General features: G+C 47.5%; 1 protein-coding gene across 6 annotated transcripts in view; it reads right to left on the bottom strand.

Moving 5' to 3' along the window:
• VWA2 (von Willebrand factor A domain containing 2) overlaps positions 1-19195 on the bottom strand; it is a 47444-nt gene extending 28249 nt beyond the window's left edge. For 2 of the 6 annotated variants that reach the window (XM_055300524.1, XM_055300519.1), the window contains exons 1-6: positions 18443-18737; positions 16463-16531; positions 14562-14691; positions 10396-10457; positions 5827-5901; positions 3872-4005 (exon numbers count right to left, since the gene is read on the bottom strand). In XM_055300524.1, coding sequence (XP_055156499.1) covers positions 3872-4005; positions 5827-5901; positions 10396-10447 — 261 coding nt within the window. In that variant the 5' untranslated portion in view covers positions 10448-10457; positions 14562-14691; positions 16463-16531; positions 18443-18737. The other 4 variants (XM_055300520.1, XM_055300521.1, XM_055300523.1 and 1 more) reach the window with 4 other exon arrangements.
• Positions 19196-19542: the final 347 nt, after the last annotated feature.

The raw sequence follows: 19542 nt of genomic DNA, 5'->3' as shown, positions 1-19542 counted from the left end.
AACAGGAAGGATACAACTTCAAAACAAGATGGAAATAGCTTGAGTCAGTGGTTAAGGCACTTAATTTAATTAGTGGTTTGGGAGCAAAATAGTTGCCTTTTATCTTTGGTTTACTGTATGCTCAGGAGCGAGCCTGCCCAGATTTCTTACCGCACTGTAATTGCTCTGCTGCAACCCTGTATTAGAGCCAGGAAGCAAACTTCTCAGCTTTTAATTGTTGGGAGGAAGACCTCAAACACCTCCAATCCACCTCAACAACACAGCATCCATAACAAGCCTTAATTTACAGCAACTGGAAAACTAAAGTTTTAGAAAGCAAAATAAGGTGCAAATCAAATCCCTTGCACATGGGGGTAGAAGTAGTCACAGAAATGCAGCAGCAAAAGCATAAACCCTGAAGCACAAATCGGATGGAACCATCTGAAAGAGCTCTCATGCAAACACCCTTTGTTAGCGTTCCAGCAAGTCTGAGCGGCTCGAGGTCCGGGTGCTCACTTGCTCACTCAAACAGAGCCCCCAACGCCTTTGCTCGGTGAGTCTTGCTGTGAGAAAGTTTGTCTCAGGTCAAGCTCAAATGTAACTCTCTGAACACCCAGATTCTATCTGAATGAAATAGAGCCACTCTGCACCCCTTTTCACCTGAACACGATCATCAGCTGCCCTCACGTATGGAGGTTTCCATGGCTCTCACTGTCCTGGCTCCTGGTGGTGGGTACCTTCTGGTTTGCCAGTATCTAACCTAAAACTCAGCTTCTAGAATATAATGGCACATTTTAGATGTAGTCTGGCAACACTGAGTTTTAATTCCCTGAACTTTGGGGACGTGTGGTTGACACAACTACACCAGCAATGGTTGGCACAAACCAATAGTGCCAGCCATGAAGTTTTCTGTGGTGGTTTTCTTACCCTTTGGTAATCACCCACCCCTTATACACACACACACACACACACACACACACACACACACAATGCCACCATTTGCCATGTGATAGGGTGTGAATTCTAAATGTCACCTCATCCTGACCCAGGGGCTACTCACTGGGAGGGACAAATGACCTAATGGAGCAAGTCCTGAGCTCCAACTCAAGAGCCCCCGTTCTTCTACTCTGCTGTTCCCTATGATTACTGTGTGACCCCAGGCAGTTACTTAGCCTCTCTGAGCCTGTTTCTTTATCTGTGAAGTATTTCACCAATAATCCATACAGCTCTTATCTCTCAACCTACCATCTTCCTGGGCCTCTAGGCCACACATTTCAAGGACACATGACATCAGCACCAACATCAACAAGATGTTTTATTTTAAGGGCCCTCCTCCACAAATAACTGATGAAACTTTCTGGGGGAATCATTTCCTTTTAAAAGCAGGACCCTGGGATGTCTGGGTGGCTCAGTGGTTGAACGTCTGCCTTTGGCTCAGGGCATGATCCCGGGGTCCTGGGATCAAGTACCACATATCAGGCTTCCTCCAAAGAGCCTGCTTCTTCCTCTGCCTATGTCTGCCTCTCTCCACATCTCCCATGAATAAATAAATTAAATCTTAAAAAATAAAAATAAAATAAAAGCAGGACCCTGTGCAGAAGGTGGATCTCAGCAGTCCTTGGCCCTGGCCCTTTAGGGACCTGCGATGGGCTGACTTCATGATTGGAACTTCCGGGCTGCTCATGCCTAGACAGAATGGAATCTGCTACGGTGTCTTCAGATGGCCATTCCAGACTGCCTGTGGTCCAAAACAATGTGCTCACTCTCCCCAAATTACCTGCTATTCTGGAGAAAACTGGCTTTCATTTAAAGCCACTCTTGCTCTTAAATCCTAGAGGTTTTTCTGGGATTAACCCAGGAATGTCATCTTGGAAAACCACTTCCTTTTGCAACCTGTTCACAAGCAGGCTTTAATTCAAGTTTAAGTATGGCTTTTCAGACCAAAATGCCCTTCTTAAATTTTGATTTTTGAGTAGGTTCACATGGTTCAAAACCCATCAAGTATAAAAATATATAAAATGGATGAATCTCCCTCCTGGATTTGCATCCCACTGTTCATTCAGTTCCCACCCTTCCTATAAACAGCAAACCACTGGTCTTAGCCTTTTTTTTTTTTTAAGATCTTATTTATTTCTTCATGAGACACACAGAGACAGAGGGAGAGACATAGGCAGAGGGAGAAGCAGGGTCCCCTCAGGGAACTTGTTGTAGGACTCTGTCCCAGGACCACAACCTGGGACCGAGATCACGCCCTGAGTCAAAGGCTGATGCTCAACCACTGAGCCACCCAGGTGCCCATACTCTTAACCTCTTTACTTCTCCAAGTACAAAAATATTCTATTTACCTCCCTTTCTTTTTCATAAAAAAGTAAAACTTTACACATACCACTTGCACCTTACTTTTTAATTCTCATCTGGGTTGGGGCCTTTCCATCTAAGAGAGCTTCCCCATCCACTTCATCCAGCTGCCCAGTGTTTCTCTTATGAGTGCACCATAACGAAATCACCTCTCCCTATGAATGGGTGTTTGGATAACCTGGAATCTTTTACGATGGTAAACAACACTGCAAGGAACAACTCTGTGTGTGAGTTATTTTGCATCTATCGGAGTATCTGCAGAATAGATTCCTTAGGGTAGAATTCCTGAGTCACAGCATCCAGGCCTTTCTAATTCTGACAGATACTGTTCGAGTCCCTTCCTAGAGGTTGCACCAGGTTACATACACCCCCACCATCAGTGCGTACCTGCTTTTCTACACATCTGCCAACGGGGTGTGTCACAAACCGGAACTTTGCTAACCCAGGAAGTGAAAATGGTATTTTGGTGGGAAATCTGCTGTTACAGTGAGGGAGGATGGCCATCTTTTCAGATATCTAAAGGCCATTTGTGTTTCAATGTCTAGAAACTGTGTTTGTTGCCCAATTTTTTTATTGGCTTGTCCCAAGCTACCCCTTTCAGCAGCAAGGGCCATGCCCAGCACATTCTGCAGCTATGTAAGAGCAGCTATCCAGAGCCAGGAAGAATAAGAAATGAAAAAAACTAGCTGGATTCACTCAGGGAGGGGTAGTTCCTCTCAAGTGAACGTACAGGGTAGGAACTGCACTTCACATTGAGACTCTCCTCTTCTGAGGTAGTTTTTGTCACCATGCTGTTTCTGACAGTTCGACAAACACCTGTCTTTCTAGTGGGGAGCCCAGAAAGTGGCTCAGCCCATGACTCACAGGTGGCCAGATAACCTTTCCCTTCTGACTGTAAGGGGTTGTCATGTGACCTATGCCTGCCCAGTGAGAGCCCTCCCTGGAACCTTCTATCACCTGGGCAGGGAAAGAAATCCACTTTCTTTTTACTGGGATCATTAGCTTGTAGGGTAGTACAGGGCAAATGTGCTATGTAAGGAAAACCTGCTTGGGAAAGAAGCCAATCAAGGAATACAAAATTGAGGAGAAAAAAGAGATGGAATAAGTCCTTGGCTCCTACAGGCTTGGAACTGAGACCCATCCCCTGGTCTTCCCATTCCACAAGCCAGTGACTGTCCTCTTCTATTTTTTTTTAAACATACATACATACATACATACATACATACATACATACATTTATTTATTTATTTATTTATTTATTTATTTATTTTATTTATTTATTTCAGAGACAGAGAGAGAGTGGGGTCATGTGTGAGCCAGGGAAGGGGCAGAGGGAGAGGAAGAATTCCCAGCTTCCCAGGCAGGGCTCGATCCTAGACCCTGAGACCACGACCCAGGTGGAAATCAAGAGTTGGATGCCCAACCCACAGAGCAGCACAGGCACCCCGTAAATGTCCTCTTCTGCTTAGAACTGGATTTCTGTCACTTGCAACCAACAATGCCTTAATACAAAGATGACAAGACTTGCACTCACCTTCTCAGGGTTGATGTCCAGAGCGTCACAGACCATGATGGCAAAGTGCTTAGACCTTTCAAAGCTCCCCTTCCCCACACTGTGCGAGCTGTCTATCAGAAACAGGACGTCCACTGCAGCTGAGCACTGCATCACTAGGAAAGAGAAGAATACAGCGGGGGACAACGCTTCCCTGCCCCCTGGTCCCAGGAGGGTCTCCCTCCTGAAGCAGCGTGGAGGCAGAAACAACCTTGGGGTGGATCAGGCTGCTGCTCCTTGGGGCACATGGGCAAAACTAACACAGGAGAAGGCCCCAGCCAGAGGCTGCCCTCCTCTGCGGCAGGAAGTGTGCTTCCCCCAATCCCCGCCCCCTACCCCCCCCCCAAAAAAAAGCACAATTCATACAATGCTTGTGTGGAAGTCTTTGTAATACTTAGAAGAGTCTAATTCAACAATACTAATTGAGCCAGATGAGAGGAGGGGCTTCTGGACAAGTGAGGGATACTGAAGAGCCTTGGTCCCAGCCCTTAGGGGCCACAATTGAGTCCCGGATACAGCCAGATACCCTGGTACGGAAGGTGGCATTACCCCAGAGTTCAAGTGAGGACAGCATTGACGGTGTCTTCCCAACATGCCATGCACTGCCTCTAGTACTTTATATATTCTCATTTAACTCTTATAGGGATCCCTGGGTGGCGCAGCGGTTTAGGGCCTACCTTTGGCCCAGGGTGTGATCCTGGAGACCCGGGATCGAATCCCACATCGGGCTCCTGGTGCATGAAGCCTGCTTCTCCCTCTGCCTCTCTCTCTCTCTCTCTCTCTCTCTCTCTCTCTGTGACTATCATAAATAAATAAATAAATAAATAAACACCCACTTGCTTTCCTAGAAACCTGTTTCCTCTTCCCATATAATCTTAAAAAAAAAAAAAAACTCTTATGACCACCCTAAGTAAATGGCTATTTAAAAAAATTTTTTAACAGGTTTATTGAGATACTATTCACATACTATAAAATCCATCTATTTAAAGTATATAATACAGGGGGCACCTGGGTGGCTTAGTTGGTTAAACATCTTTATTTCAGCTCCAGTCATAATCACAGGGTTGTGAAATTGAGCCCTGTGCTGGGCCCCGTGCTGAGTGTGGAGCCTGCTTGGGATTTTCTCTCTCCCTCTCCTTCTGCCCCTTCCCAATTTGTGCATGTATTCTCTCTCAAAAGATAAACAAAAAATAATAAAATAAAATATATAATTCAGAGACTTTTAGTACATTTACAGATACAGTCCATCCTTGACACAGGATTTAGAACATTGTCCATCACCTCAAAAAGAAATCCTATACCCTTAAGCTATCAGCTCCCTAGCTCCCCACCCCTCTCCTAAATAGATGTATGGTTTTTATTCCCTGTGGACAGATGAGGAAAGGACACAGGGCAATTCACTAACCTCCCTAAGGCCAAAGTACCAGTAAGTGATGGAACTGGGAAGCAAACCCAGGCTGTCCAGCTCCAGAATCCACAACCATCACCTCACCTGATGGAGAGTGGAAGTCAGAGTAGCACCAGCAAGAAGGCACCACCCAAAAGGCAGCAACTGAGGGAGATTTCACCAGAGAGACAAGGAAGGGACATACAGGGTCTTTGGGAACAGGTTAGCGTGGCTTGAGCACACGGGGTAGATGCTGAAAAGGGTGGAAGAGGAAGAAACATGGTGGGAGATGAGGCTGGTTGGGGGGATGGTGGTCACATAGCAGAGGACTCCCAAGCAAGACTGAGAAATTTAGGAACAAGGATTTACCAAAGGTTTTCATCCAGGATGGAGACCTGGGTCAGGCCTGTTTGGGGAAAATGACTCTGCCACAGCGTGAAAGGAAGATAGGAATGGGGCAAGAACATTCTGGAATAACATGGTTTCCTTTGGGTCCATCATGCAGAGGTGAACATGGGAGTCTAGGCAGTTGAATAACACATGGCCTTACTTTTGCTGGCAGCTGAAATCTTCCCAATGGTCTCCCTGCTTACGTGGACTTCCTGAAGAGGATGAGATGGGTGTACTACGAGAGAAAACACCAGAAGCAATCATGACAAAGTCTTAGTCCACATCATGTGACCAGAACCAACAGGTAGTAAAAGAGAAAACTGGAATGTGGAGGAATTTAATGATGTTGTCCCTCAAAAATTACCAGATAGGATAGCATAAAGAAAACGCTCCAATTACTTCACTTCTATCAGGTACCTTTGTATTTAAAGTTGGGTATTTTGAAGCAAAAAATTCAGAATATTCATAGAGGGGAATACATAGAGCCTGTGATTCTGATGAGTTTTGCCCCTGGCTAGGCATAATAATCGGGTGCCCCTCTGGCAGACACATTGTCATAAAAATTAACCTTGGATATAAACATACAGTTCATAGACAAGCACAGGAGAAAATATCTGAACCCAAACAATGAGATACCCTTGTAACTGTGAAATTTAAATGATCGTCTTCTAAATTCAAATGTAATTGGGGAAAGATCAAATCAGGAAAAGCTTTCCCAGTGGTGGCACTGAAAACTGGTGCAATCCTTTTAGAAAACAGTCTGACCGAACGAATTAAGAGTCATCAAGCTGCTTACAGCCTGTGCCCCTGTAGTATCATACCTGGAAAGGGATTCAAAGGAAAACCAATCATAGAGAAGGGAAAAGGTATATCGGGACTCTCCTCTCAGGTTTACTTGTGATGGAGGAATGCTGGAGATAACAAATATCCAGAGAGACAGGGCTACATATAAATGTTGATAAATGTGTTCAGTGTAATTAATATGAACCAGGCTAAGAAGTTTTGGGGTAGGAAGTTAGTGAACGTGTCTTTCATTCTTTTATATGACTGATGTCCAGTAAAATTATAATGATGGTATATTTAAAAAATAAAGTCTGGGAGCTGGGGTGACATGCCAAGGAAGCCCCAGGATTGCTGAAGGTGAGCCAATCATGATGGAAGTCCTGAAGGCCATGAGAGTGTCACCTTGAGGGCTATTTTGAAAAGCCAAGTACACATGGTTGAGGTCTAGTAGCAGAAGTCCACGTGCAGCTGCTTTCTAAATGCCAATGTGTGGTGGGTAAGCACTGAGGAAATAAAGTGAAGGGGGCAGAGCAGGGGAGCAGGCCAGGCAGGGGCAGATGAAGGAATATGAGCATGGGAAACTGCTAGGGCCAGGGGGAGAGGGGACTCGCGGTGGGGAATCGCACCAAGCAGGCGCCATTGGGCCCAAGGGGATTTATGACTGCCTGCCAGGGAAGTTATAAGGAGGGAGAAACCAAAGAAAAAGCCAAGGTCTGGGATGGGGATGCCTCTTGCTTTGCAGTACTCCTCCCTGCATCAGCCACCCCCAGGGCTGGCCCCAGCCCTATCTTTTATGGCTCCTCTCCATTCACCACTCCCTGGGGCAAACTTAAAGTAGTTCCCAGTTCTCCCCACCTCACCTTCAAGTGGATGGTTTTTGCTCACCTGATGCCCCTGCCTCAACCTTGACTCACAGAGGATGGTTCTTGGCCAGAATGCTGAACCAGTAATTAGCCCCACAGACAAGAGCTGTCAGACCAATATCTTTCATGAGGTCTGGGAGAGTTGGCCACTGTGGTTTTGCCACCAGAGGCAGAAACAAGACAAACTACACATAAAGACAGTAGACTGAATTGCAGGGAGAAAAAAATTATCCCATTTGCATTAAAAAATGGCAGATGTTGGGACAGAGGCTGGGCAACACTTCAAAACCAGAAAATTCACTCAATAATTCAGCAAATTGGTCTTCCAGAAAACAGAAGCGCTGCTTCATTCCACTCAGAGAGCAGTAAGATCTTGCTGACTTGAGCCACCCACCAGGCCCCTCGGGCCCCCTCCTGTATAGGCCCAGGTGCCCTAGAAGTGCCCAAGGCAGGAACACTTCCATCCATCCTCTGCAAAGCCTAGCCCAGCTCTCCATGCAAAACAAGCATACTAAGGCTTCCCAAAGAAGTCCACGAATTACTGCAAAGGTTCCAGGAGCCAAGGAACCTCCAAGACCCTCCAAAGAACAGAAAAACACTGTTCCTTTTTAAAAGTCTTTTTTTTTTATTAAAACTTACTTTTTTTTTTAAAAGATTTTATTTATTTATTCATAGAGACAGAGAGAGAGAGGCAGAGACACAGGCAGAGGGAGAAGCAGGCATCATACAGAGAACCTGACGTGGGACTCGATCCAGGGTCTCCAGGATCACGCCCTGGGCTGCAGGCGGTGCTAAACCGCTGTGCCACCAGGGCTGCCCTGCTTTTTAAAAGTCTTATCAGCAAATTTCCCAGCTGAAGACCAGCCAGCAGCCTCCCCCCTGAGAGGAAGGAAAAGGAGCCCTGAGACCAGAGACCACTCACTGAAGAGGTTACCCAGCTAATGTGTGCTGTGCTGTGTGCTCAGCTGTTACGGCAGGTGCTAGGCTTCAGATGAGCCCTGCTTGTGCCTTGGGTGACGTCCCCACTGCTCTCCTGTGAAGTTACCTCAGGACTCTGCAGAGCTTGCCCCTGGAATAGGGAGCTGATGACTGGGTGACTTGCTTCCTCTTCTAACCAAAGCAGCTCAGCCTCTGGAGGCCATCTACCTGGGCGCCAGAACTTTAATCTCCTGCGGGGAGGGGTGGGTGCTAAGGAGTGGGTAGGACTGAGAATCACTAGTCTGGTCAAACCCTTTCACTTTACAGGTGAGAGAGCAGAGTCAGATGATTCCTGCACCTTCTCCTCCCCGCAGAGGAACCCACAGTGGTGAGGCCAGCTCAGAAGCCGAGACAGGTGTTTGTCCCAGCTCTGCTACCAATAGCTGTGTGACTCTGAGCAAGTCACAGGCATCACTGGGCCACCCCCCACCTCATCTGTACAGCCCAGGGATGGTCATATCAAGTGCTCTGCAAACTGAATAGGGCTACAGGAGGTAAAGTTCTGCAATGAACTACAGCGGAACCTGGACTGTGCCTGAGCCTCAAGGACCTCATTCAGGTCCTGTCCCCAAACATATCTCATTGCCCCAGGCCCCTAACCCAGAAGCTACTATATTATTCCATCTATCCACATGGCTTAGAGAGGGGGTTGGGTGAGTTGAACAACCACCCACCTTCTCAGCCTCTCTCATGTCCCCAGACTCCAGGGAACAGGCAGGTGTTGACAGATTCAACATAGCAGAGAGTCTCACAGATCACAAGAGAATCCTGAGCCAGACTCAGATGGCCAGATAGGCTGTCCACTTGTTCTTACTTGTAGGACAACCTGCGAGACATCCTGATTCCTTCTTACCACCTCATTTTAACAAGGCTAGAACTTGGGAGGGGAGTAAAGACAAAGTTGATCTGCTCCATTATTCATTCATTAATCCACTTCTGGAGCACTTCTATGCACCAGGCCCAATGCTAGGTGCCAAGATTATATAGCAGCACATAAACAATATGCAAAATCTCTTTCTCATGGAGCTTATATCTGGTACAGAAGATGGATACTAAGTTTTTAAAAATTCACACAGAAGTAAACTCCTGTGTTAAGTGTTACAGAGCAGAGGTGCTCGGGCTATAGGTATTAAGGGACCTGACCTGACCTGGGGAACCTGGAGGAGCTGTACTGGGTGCTGAAGTAGTTTACCAGGTGGCAGTGTTGGGTGAGGGGGTGATCCAGGCAGAGGGGTAACCTACTGAAAACCCCTAGGCAGGAAGGGAGCATGGCAACTTGGCAGGATTAGGAGGAATGTGGGCTGTGGTGCAGAGGGAGAGGGTACCAGAGGGCACTCAAGGTGGTATGGGGTCAGATCAAGCAAGGTCTCTTAAGAGCAGTAGATGACATTTAAAAATTTTAAGCAAGGGGAGCCTGGGTGGCTCAGTCCGTTAAGCATCTGCCTTCAGCTCAGGTCATGATCCTGGAGTCTTGGGATCAAGCCCACATCAGGTTCCCTGATCAGCAGCAAGCCTGCTTCTCCTTTCCCTCTGAGCCTCCCCCCTCCTGCTCTCTCTGTGACTCTCAAATAAACTAAAAAAAAAAAAAAAAAAAAAAAAAAAATTTAGGCAAGGGCTAGTAGGAGTGGAGAGGGGTCCTGATATGATCAGATTTGCCTTTTGGTTTTTTTCATTTTTGTTTTTTTAAAAGATTTTTTATTTTAGAGAAAGAGAGTGAAAGGGGGCGGGGGCAGAGGGAGAGTATCTCCAGCAGACTCTGGAGTGCAGAGTCAAACGTGGGGCTTGATCTCATGACCCTGAGATAACTGGAGCCAAAATCAAGAGTCAGATGTCTAATCAACTGAGCCATCCTGAAGCACCCCAGATTTGCATTTTGAAAGGACTGTTCTGTGGACAATGGGCTGGAGTGAAACCAGGTGGATGTAGGGAGATCAATCAGGAGACTACTGCAGTGATCCAATCATGAGACAATGGGGCCACACTAGGCAGGTGGCCATGGAGTAGGGAGTTGCAGATGTATTTGAGAGACCTCTAGAAGTTAAAATCAACAGAATGTAAAGCAAACCAAATGCCACAACGCCTTACCCCTGACCAAAAAAACTTACCTCCAGAAAACAGGAAAATGAAGAGAACTTCCAACCATGGGACAGAGGGCATGTTGGTACAACTACAGGGCAGGAAAAAAGCATCAGCAATTAGCTCTGTTCACCCCAAGTCACCCCCAAATAAAAGGACAGCTACTCAGCCTTTCCCAGGGCACAAAGATGATCCTACAGGCTCCTCCTTGCCACAAAAACTATATTAGCCAGGAAAAGACCCAAACTCCTTAAAAGTCATGGGAGACTTTACTCCAATGATTTTGCTTTCAAAGGACAGTCTAACATCTTCCCTAGACACCTAACCGCTCCCCGCCCCCCAGCCCCTCACACACACAACCCCTGCAGGTCCTTCATAGACTCCAGAAAGCTATGCTCTGCCCAAGGTTGAGTCCTCAGCCAGGCCCTGACCAGCCACATGACCTTAAGTCTCTCCCTCTCAATGCCTCTATTTCTTATGAGGAGTTAGATTGAAGATTTGATTTCCAATGTCCTCATTTTCTGAAACGTTCTAGCAAGGTGATGAAGCCTACACTTTCTAAGTTATTTATAAAAAGCAGTGTGGCTAAGGAAGCCAACAAAAGAGGTTTTTTTTATTATTATTATTGCCTAATAACGCTTACAGTATAGGTAACATTCAGTTCCATGGAGCCTGATAACAATTTTTGAAGGAGATAGGGGTGGAAAGTAAGAGCTTTTAATAAGAACTATAGACAATAACTTTGATTCTGTAAGAGCACATACATGAGATATAATTCTAATTTTAGCTGTGAAATGGATCATTATCTTTTTGACCACAAAGATATGATGTACAATTCAGATGCTCTTACACGTTAGCAAGTATACTAGCAAGTAGTATAAGAACTGAAAGGATCACAAAGAATGAAATTTAGACTTTTTTCCCCAATACAATTTAGCAGGCAAAAATATGAAACTACCTGAACAATAGGTTCTAGAAATTATTATTATTATTATTATTATTATTTGCCTATTGGGATCTAATACATTCAATATCTCACTCTCCACATTAAACCTGTTAAAAAAAAAAAAAGATGTGAAAGAGCAAGGCCATAGATAGGTCTGACTGAAGTTTTTTTCTGTTAAACACATCATGCTGACACTAACTCAGGAGACAATTCCAAAGAGAAAAATCCTAGGCACAGACATGGAAAGGGAAACACTGCAGGGTCCCCCCAGGTGCCAGAGAAGACAGCAGAGGGTGAGGTGGTGGGTCACAGGGTGGAATACTCAGGGGGCAGCCTGGGGCAGAGAAACTCATTTCTACCTGATGTACCCAAATCAGAAAGTCCCTGTAGGGATCCCTGGGTGGCGCAGCGGTTTAGTGCCTGCCTTTGGCCCAGGGCGCGATCCCGGAGACCCGGGATCAAATCCCATGTCGGGCTCCCGGTACATGGAGCCTGCTTCTCCCTCTGCCTATGTCTCTGCCTCTCTCTCTCTCTCTCTGCGTGACTATCATAAATAAATAAAAATATATAAGTACATATATAGAAAGTCCCTGTAAACTTTTTTTTTTTAAAGATTTATTCATTCATGAGAGACACACAGAGAGAGGCAGAGACACAGGCAGAGGGAGAAGCAGTCTCCCTAAGGGGAGCCTGGAAGTGGGACTCGATCCTAGGACCCCGGGATCACGACCTGAGCTGAAGGCAGATGCTCAACCACTAAGTCACCCAGGTGTCCCTCCCTGTAACCTCTTAAGTAAACAGGGCTCTCCTGAATCTAAGAATGTGGCTGGCTAGGCTGGAGTGCCAAGTTTTCATTGATGTATCTTGGGTCTTGGGACTTCCACATCTCCACTGGCTGACGTCACTTATCCAAAATGTAGGTTAAGAGTTTCCTGCTCATCCTCAGTAGCTCACCAAAGTGCCTTTAACGTACCCTGCACTAAAATGAATCCTGCTGTCAGACACACTCCACTGTCTCTGCTGGGGCATTGAGAACACGTCTCCCAGCTACAGCAACAAAACAGAACGTGAGTCCTCCCTGGGAGGGTTCTGAGCAGGCTGGGAGCAAGGGCTGCCTTGGAAATCAAAGTTCCCCAAGAAATGTAGATTCTCTTGCAAGAAAGTTTAAAATGACCCAGCTCGTGTTCCTATCAGGTGCTACTGCCAGACGTACTTGGAATTGCAGGAAATTTGAATAAACGGTGGGCAGTGCTTCAAGGGACAGCACTGACCCCTCAGGCCTGCGTTCCTTCTCTCAGGAAGCAGGCTCTGGGGACCGAGAAGGTCATGACAAGGTGTGGAAGGGGAAGCTCGGAGTCAATGAGCTGGACACACCTGAGAGATGACAGGAGGGTCACAGAGGCACACAAGTGCCAGTGTGCACGTGGTGGGGGCAGTCCCCGACAGTCACACACCTCGGGTCTCCAGCTCCTAATCCAGCATGCTTGCCTTGGACCATGCCACTTCTGGCTCTGAGGTCAGCTCTGGGACCTTGAGCCCCCGCTCAGAACTCCATTCAGGCAGAAAAGGCACACCTGCCGGTGACTAAGCCAGGGAGAGGCTGCACCCGGAGTCCGGGAACCCCACTTCTCATGGGATGACATGGATGCCTTGTTTACAACACAAGGAGGCTGGGCCGGATGCTGCTAAGGTGGCCTCTGGTTGTAAATATCTCCATCGGGGACCTATGATGGTCAGACCTTACTCTATTCAGCTTCTTGGATTGCAAACATTTCTGAAAGTAGATCAAACGTCCCAACCAGCTGAGAGTATTTGTGCCTCAAATGACTGTGAGGCTCACATCTTCCCCTAATCTAAGTGGCCAGTAGAGAGTGAATATTACAAAAGCAAGAGAGTCAGGAGCTCTCACAGAGGTAAAGATGGACAGAGAGGATACAGGTGGTGTGGCTGACGCAGTTCCTGTTAGCTTCCCGCCCAGCACATGCCAGCAAGACAGACCTTCCCTTTCCCCCAAAACACCTTTCCTTTCCTCTCACTACATACAACAGATGAAGGACAAGTTCCTGGCAGGGTTAAGGCTTGAGGACAAGGGACAGTGCAATGCTGTCCAGTCCTTAGGCTCAGGATGATTTCTGGGGCCACAGCTCTGACTCTGGGCACATGCAGGACTCTGAGGCCAATTGATTTTTTTTTTTAATAAAAGCAGGATTCTAGCAGCCTCCCCAGGCTGCCAGGAAGTACCATAGGTTCCTAATGCAGAGTAAGGCACTCGGGAAACACGGCGTCCCCTCCCTCTGCTATGAAACAAACCAAAGCAACTCCGTCTTGCTCTTATGTGCCTCTGCATACCTAGGTGAATTTTTTTTTTTTTCGGAATCTTCTAAGTGTCTGCTCATTAAAACAAAATTTATGTTGGCAATCTGCAAATCAATGCAAGAAGTCAAATGCCCCCTGACATGTGTGTAGACCAGATGGTGCTGGCTCTGGGACCTCAGCACTACCTCCCTCCCGTGTGCCCACAGCACAGCCGGCCCATCATCTCACACAGCCCACCCTGAAACTGCCTGCTTATATGTTTATCTCGTCTGCCAGGTGGCAAAAGCCTCAGGGACTGAATTGTGGTCTCTGCTGGAGCCCCAGCCGCCTGCGCTTGTCTGGCACACAGTAGGTGAGATGTGTGCTTGCTGGGTAAACTACACACCAGCACGCCTACTTCCAGATGAATCTCTGTGCTCACTACACTCACTGCATTCTTTTTTTATGCCAAGATAAATGAAATGAATGCCACTTTGGTGCTGGTGAAGTATTAATAGCACTCTTTGCTGTCTGTTCCCACCCATCATCTAAAAACATTCAGTCTACCCCCATACCAAAACCTGCTTGCAATACTAATTCCACATGCTAAACACAACCTTGCATCTAAAAACTTTTTTTTTAAGGATGAATTTCATAATAAAAATCCAACAGCTACTACCATCTAGTGAGCAGTAAAAATACCATGTGTCTAACACCAGGGTCCATACTGCTGCATAGTTTTGCTATTAATATTCGCAGCCAACCAGTAAGAGTGTTATCCCCAAATTACAGATGAAAAAACTGAGGCACAGAAAAGTTGTTTTGCCCCAGGTTACACAGCTCATCAGTGGATCATTCTCCCCTCTGGCCTCCCAGTGATCTGTTCAACCCATCCCCTTCCTGATTCTGGGAGATTAAAGTAGAGGAACAGGAGCATAATTAAAAATCTGCCACCTGAATCTGCCCTTTGGCAGTTTTCCACAAGCTAATATCTGCCAGCAACTCCCACACTCAGCACACGATGTGAAAAGATTTCCAGAACTCCTTGCATTCTTGTACACAGTAGTCAGGAGTGGTCTGCAACCTAGGGCAGAAACAGATCGTTAGTTCCCAAGTAAGCCTTGTCAAGCCTTTTCCATTGCAAACACCTCACTCCTCATTTGTTCCTTTTTGTCATATTACTCATGTTAATCCCACATTATTCCTGGCTCCTGGGGCCCTCACACATGGGCCCAGCAGCTCTTCACCCCCTTGCCCTCCCTCTTCTGGTTCCACGCAGCAGCCCCCAGCACTGAGGGCAGAAGGTAAGTGAGGTTGGCTGCAGGGCTCCACAAAACACAGGGATTACACTTGCCATAATACAGGAAGAAACAAAGGCAAAAAAAAAAAAAAAAAAAAAAAGGCTACTTTTGAAAAAGAAGAGCCAGACTGGCAAGAGTTGAAGGCAGTTTTGCAGGACAATGCCTGCCTTTTCCTCTATGATTGGAAATGAAATAAGTTCGAGGTGTAAAAGGAAACCACCTCCACCTCCTTACAAAATGCAATGCCAACGCCAAAATATTAGATTAGCCTCTGGCAGCCCCCTCTCAATCAGTTAGATGGAAATCTGAGCCCTTTACAAGAACAGGCAACACCTGAACAGACAGACTTTAAAATCAGAGGTAAAAGCATCAAGCTAGGAAGCCCCTGCTGTCTTTCACTATAATACTCAGCTGTCTTGGCCTTTTGGCAAAACACTTGGTTCAGGCCCAGGGACTCGAACCACATGTTTCTAGGTTGATAGAGCAGAGGGAGCGTATTGAAAGCTGCTCAGGAAAAGTCATGCTCCCTCTAAAAGAATCACAAATTATTAGAATCCAACAGTTGGAAAACCAGAAGCCAGCACCAAGGGATGAATGATGTGCTGCACGGATTCCCTGGTCAGACGGGCATGAATCTCAGGGCTCCCTACTCTCGACACACCTGCTGGGAGACATTTGTAGCCAAGAGGGATTCTGATGTTTGCTCTGATGATATTTGAAAACCCCCTATTTAAACTGTACAAGACCCAAGTTCATTGGATTTTGGGAAGCAGGAGTATAAGAGAATGCACATAGGACTATAAGGCCAGAGACAGAATTCCAGACTAGTTCTGCTTTTGACTACCTGGGTGACTCTGCAAAAGGAACAGCTTCCCCGGTCTCGGGGTCATTCATCTAGCAACTGGGGTGAATCTCAGTTTCACAAACTCTGTAACTCAGGCCATGTTGTATAACGATCCAGTGAAACAGGATGTGAACATCCCTCCTAATGGTAAAACACTTTCTAGGGACACTTGAGTGGCTCAGCGGTTGACTGTCGGCCTTCGGCTCGGGGCATGATCCCTGGGTCCTGGGATCCAGTCCTGCATCAGGCTCCCCACAGGGAGCCTGGTTCTCCCTCTGCCTGTGTCTCTGCCTCTCTCTGTGTGTCTCTCATGAATAAATAAATAAAATCTTTAAAAATAAATAAAATAAAATCTTTAAAATAAAACCCTTTCTACATGTACAATGTTAAAGAATGGTCATGACATTTAATAGATTAACACCTATAACCCCATAGAGCAGACAAGATCATTCCTAATTTTATACATAAGAAAATGGTCTCAAAGAAGTTGAGACCCAAGGTTGAAGAGCTGGTGAACCACAAGTCTGGAATCCAGCCCAGGTCTTCTGACATGGGCAGCCTGGCTGTGCAAGAAGCATGCAGTAAACAGAAGTGCAAAGAGCAATAGGGCGTTGGAAAGCCCAGACACGAGCCTCTCAGTAAATTCCTTCACCTCAGTCTTTCAATTTCCTTCCCTCAATAGTGGGGGTGACAATATCCATCCTACTTACCCGAAAAGGTTGATGCCAGGATCACATGAGACCACAATGCAAAAGTGTCCTGCGTGAGGCCAAAGTTTCCTAAATGGAGAGTAAGGAAACCCAGTAGAAGAGAAGGGACTCAGATCAGGAAAGGGAATGAAGGATCCAAAAGAGTAATCACATCGAGGGCAGGGCCACAGGTAATCCTGTGGATAAGGACGGAAGAGGTCTGGAGCTGTCTACAAAATGAAGGGTAAACTAAAGAAAGGGACCTCCAGTGCATTCAGGTGTCGCAGAGAGCTGGCCTTGGGTGATGCTGCAGCAGGGGCTGGAAAGGCCTCCCTCCCCATCGTGCAGCATCCTCGGGAGACCTACATGAGCCTTGAGGATTATGGGAGGGGTTTATTTGGAAAAATAAATTCCTTGTAGGATAAAATTAAAAGTTGGGATAAAAATTTAAAATTTTGTTGCATTCCTCCTGATGAAAATTCTTCTTAAACTGAGTCTGTGTAGTGCAGAAGCACAAAAGTTTGAGGACAACTGCTCTAAAACATCTCACAGTGTTCCTGACCCTTCCAACGATATAAGAATTTCACTTCCTCAACAAAAACTATAAAGCATCTGCCCTGTGCCCAGCACCTTGTCAGGTATTGGGGGCACAATGAAAATACTCTGCGAGATATACACAAGATGGGGGCACTAGTAACAAAGGCTCTTTAATTACACCAGTTTATCCCAAATGTCATCACTTGCCAATTAATGACTGTGCCATTTATACAGCTCATTAAAAACCTAGGAGTCTGGGTTCCTGGGGTGTCTTTTGCCCTCTCTAGGTCTGTTTCCTCACCTGTAAGAATATGGGCATCTATGATTCACTTCGAGGGGGACCAGAGCCTACTGGGGGGGAGGGGGCAGTTACTCCAAGCTTTGGATGGTAGGCCAAAAACTAGATTTAAAGAAAAATATGTCACTGGTGGTTTTCAAACAGTGTGATGAAGGAATTCCCTTGTCTCTTCCTTAGGATTTGTCTGGGGACCTTGTCTGGAAAATTCTTACACCATCAAGAGATAGTTCTGGGTTGGATTTCTACAAAAGAAGAGTTAAGGACCATATCCTAGGTGAAGAACAGCCCATGGAGCCTTGTGCCTCCATCAGCAACAAGAAGAGAATGGCTGTAGGCTGCTGAAAGCCAACAGCCCTTAACAAATTCACTCACATGGCCTTTGCCAACTGCAGTGGTACCTCTCTGACTTTTCTGACTTGTTCCTACTCTTTTTTGACTCTTTCCTCAACAAATGCACATTTCTTACTATAATGCCACAACGGAAGCCAGACATACTTTGAATTTTTACATCTGAAATCATAAAACATATAAAGGTGGGGGGGGGGAATTGTTTAATTAGAGAACCTCATAATGTGAAAGTCATACAGGTTCCGATTATTCAGTTCCAAGACACCAAACACACTGCAGGTGTCCCCACGGAAAGGCCCCTCTTGGCTGGAGAGCCACAGATTCCACAGGGGCAGGAAGGTGCCTCCTCCCTTTTCTGCCTGGGTACCCATGAGTTTTTTAAATCAATGCCACCTGGCAAGTTTCAAAGGTGCAATTCTGGGGCCCTCCGTGTACTCTCCCAGCAGGTGGCCAAGCGCTCAGGCCCCAAGGAGGAGAAATGCAGGAAGCAGGGGGGGGTGGAGGATCCCCCGTGATGCGGAATCACCAGGAGTACAGATCCCCCAGCCTCCCCATGCCCAGGGGCAAGTGGCTCTGGACGGCCCTTCTAGGGCTCTTCTTGCAGAGGCTTCGCTGGGGGTGGGGGAGGGGCACTGAGAAAATCGCACGGGAGTCACCTTCACGGCAGCACACGCCCTGAGAAGCACGTCCCCAAAGCATTTATTAGAAAGCGGAGTCCCCTCCCGCAGCCTCCCGGTCAGGAGACTCGCTGTCCCAGGCAGGTCGGGTTTAGTACCTGGCTCCGTCCTCCACCCACAGCACCGAGCCCTGCCCCTTACCTGTGCTCCGTCCGCGCCGCGGACCCCTGGGCCCCCCGCACGGCCCGTGCCGAGGCCGCCGGCCGGGAGCCCCGCGCGAGGAGGTGCGCGCCAGGTGCGCTCTGCTCAGGTGCGGCGCCAACAAAGCCGAACAAAGCCCGCAACGCGCGTCCACGCGGGGCCGCAGGGGGCCGCGCGTCCCCACCCCGGGAGCGGCACCTGGGATCCGGCGCCCCGCCCCACCCCCCGCCCGAGGCCGCTGGCGGGGTCCGGGGTCCGGGGTGCGGGGACGGCTGGGGCTGGGGCTGGGGCTGGGGCTGGGCTCACCCGGACGAGCGCGGCGCGGCTGCAGAGCTGGCCCTGGGGCTCGGCTCGGGCCAGGGGGCGCTGCAGGCCCGCCGGAGGGGCGCCGGGGTGGGAGCCACGTGGGGCACCTGGAGTTCGCCGCGAGGGGAGGCGGCGAGCGCGGCGCTCCCGGGAACTGAGCCTGCATCGCTCCTCGGGCTTAACAACACTGCGGCCACGGCCCGCAAATTAGCCAAAGTACTTACCTGCGCGCGGGTCTCCGGCCTCGGAGCGGTGCAGCGGGGACACTGGCACCCCTGTCGACTCCGCAGGATTTATTGCTCAGATCCATGCGAAAATGTTGGCTTTGGCATCGCTTCTATTGGTCGTGGCAAATGCCGTTTACCTGCCTGTGCAGTTCTTGCAGGTGGGAAGTAATAAGCGGGTCTTTTTGGCCGGCGTCCTCGATTAAGCCTAGGAGGTGCCGGATTTTTAAGAATCTAATGATTGCGAGCAAAACGGCATAATGCCCATATATCGTTAAGCACTGAGTAAGTGTTGGCTATTCCTGCATAATCTATAGTTTCATGTTTCAACAATAAGGTGTCATTTGCACAATGTGTGTTGGTCTCAAAGAAAATGCCTGTAAGGAGTTTGCAGAACCACACCTATTTCACCACCCAGAGATAATCCCTGTTAGCAGGGTGTGTGTTCTTCCAGTGTCCTTCTACTGACATAAAAATTTACATTCTTTTCAGTTCAGTCCATACACACCATAACAATCAACTATTTCTTTTTGAACATGTATACTTTTAGCCACTACTTTGTTCTAACGT

The sequence above is a fragment of the Nyctereutes procyonoides genome, unplaced genomic scaffold, assembly GCF_905146905.1.
Source record: "Nyctereutes procyonoides isolate TBG_1078 unplaced genomic scaffold, NYPRO_anot_genome, whole genome shotgun sequence".
NCBI lineage: Eukaryota > Metazoa > Chordata > Mammalia > Carnivora > Canidae > Nyctereutes > Nyctereutes procyonoides.
Note: the sequence above shows the minus strand (reverse complement) of the source record. Positions and strands in the feature narration are given on the sequence as shown.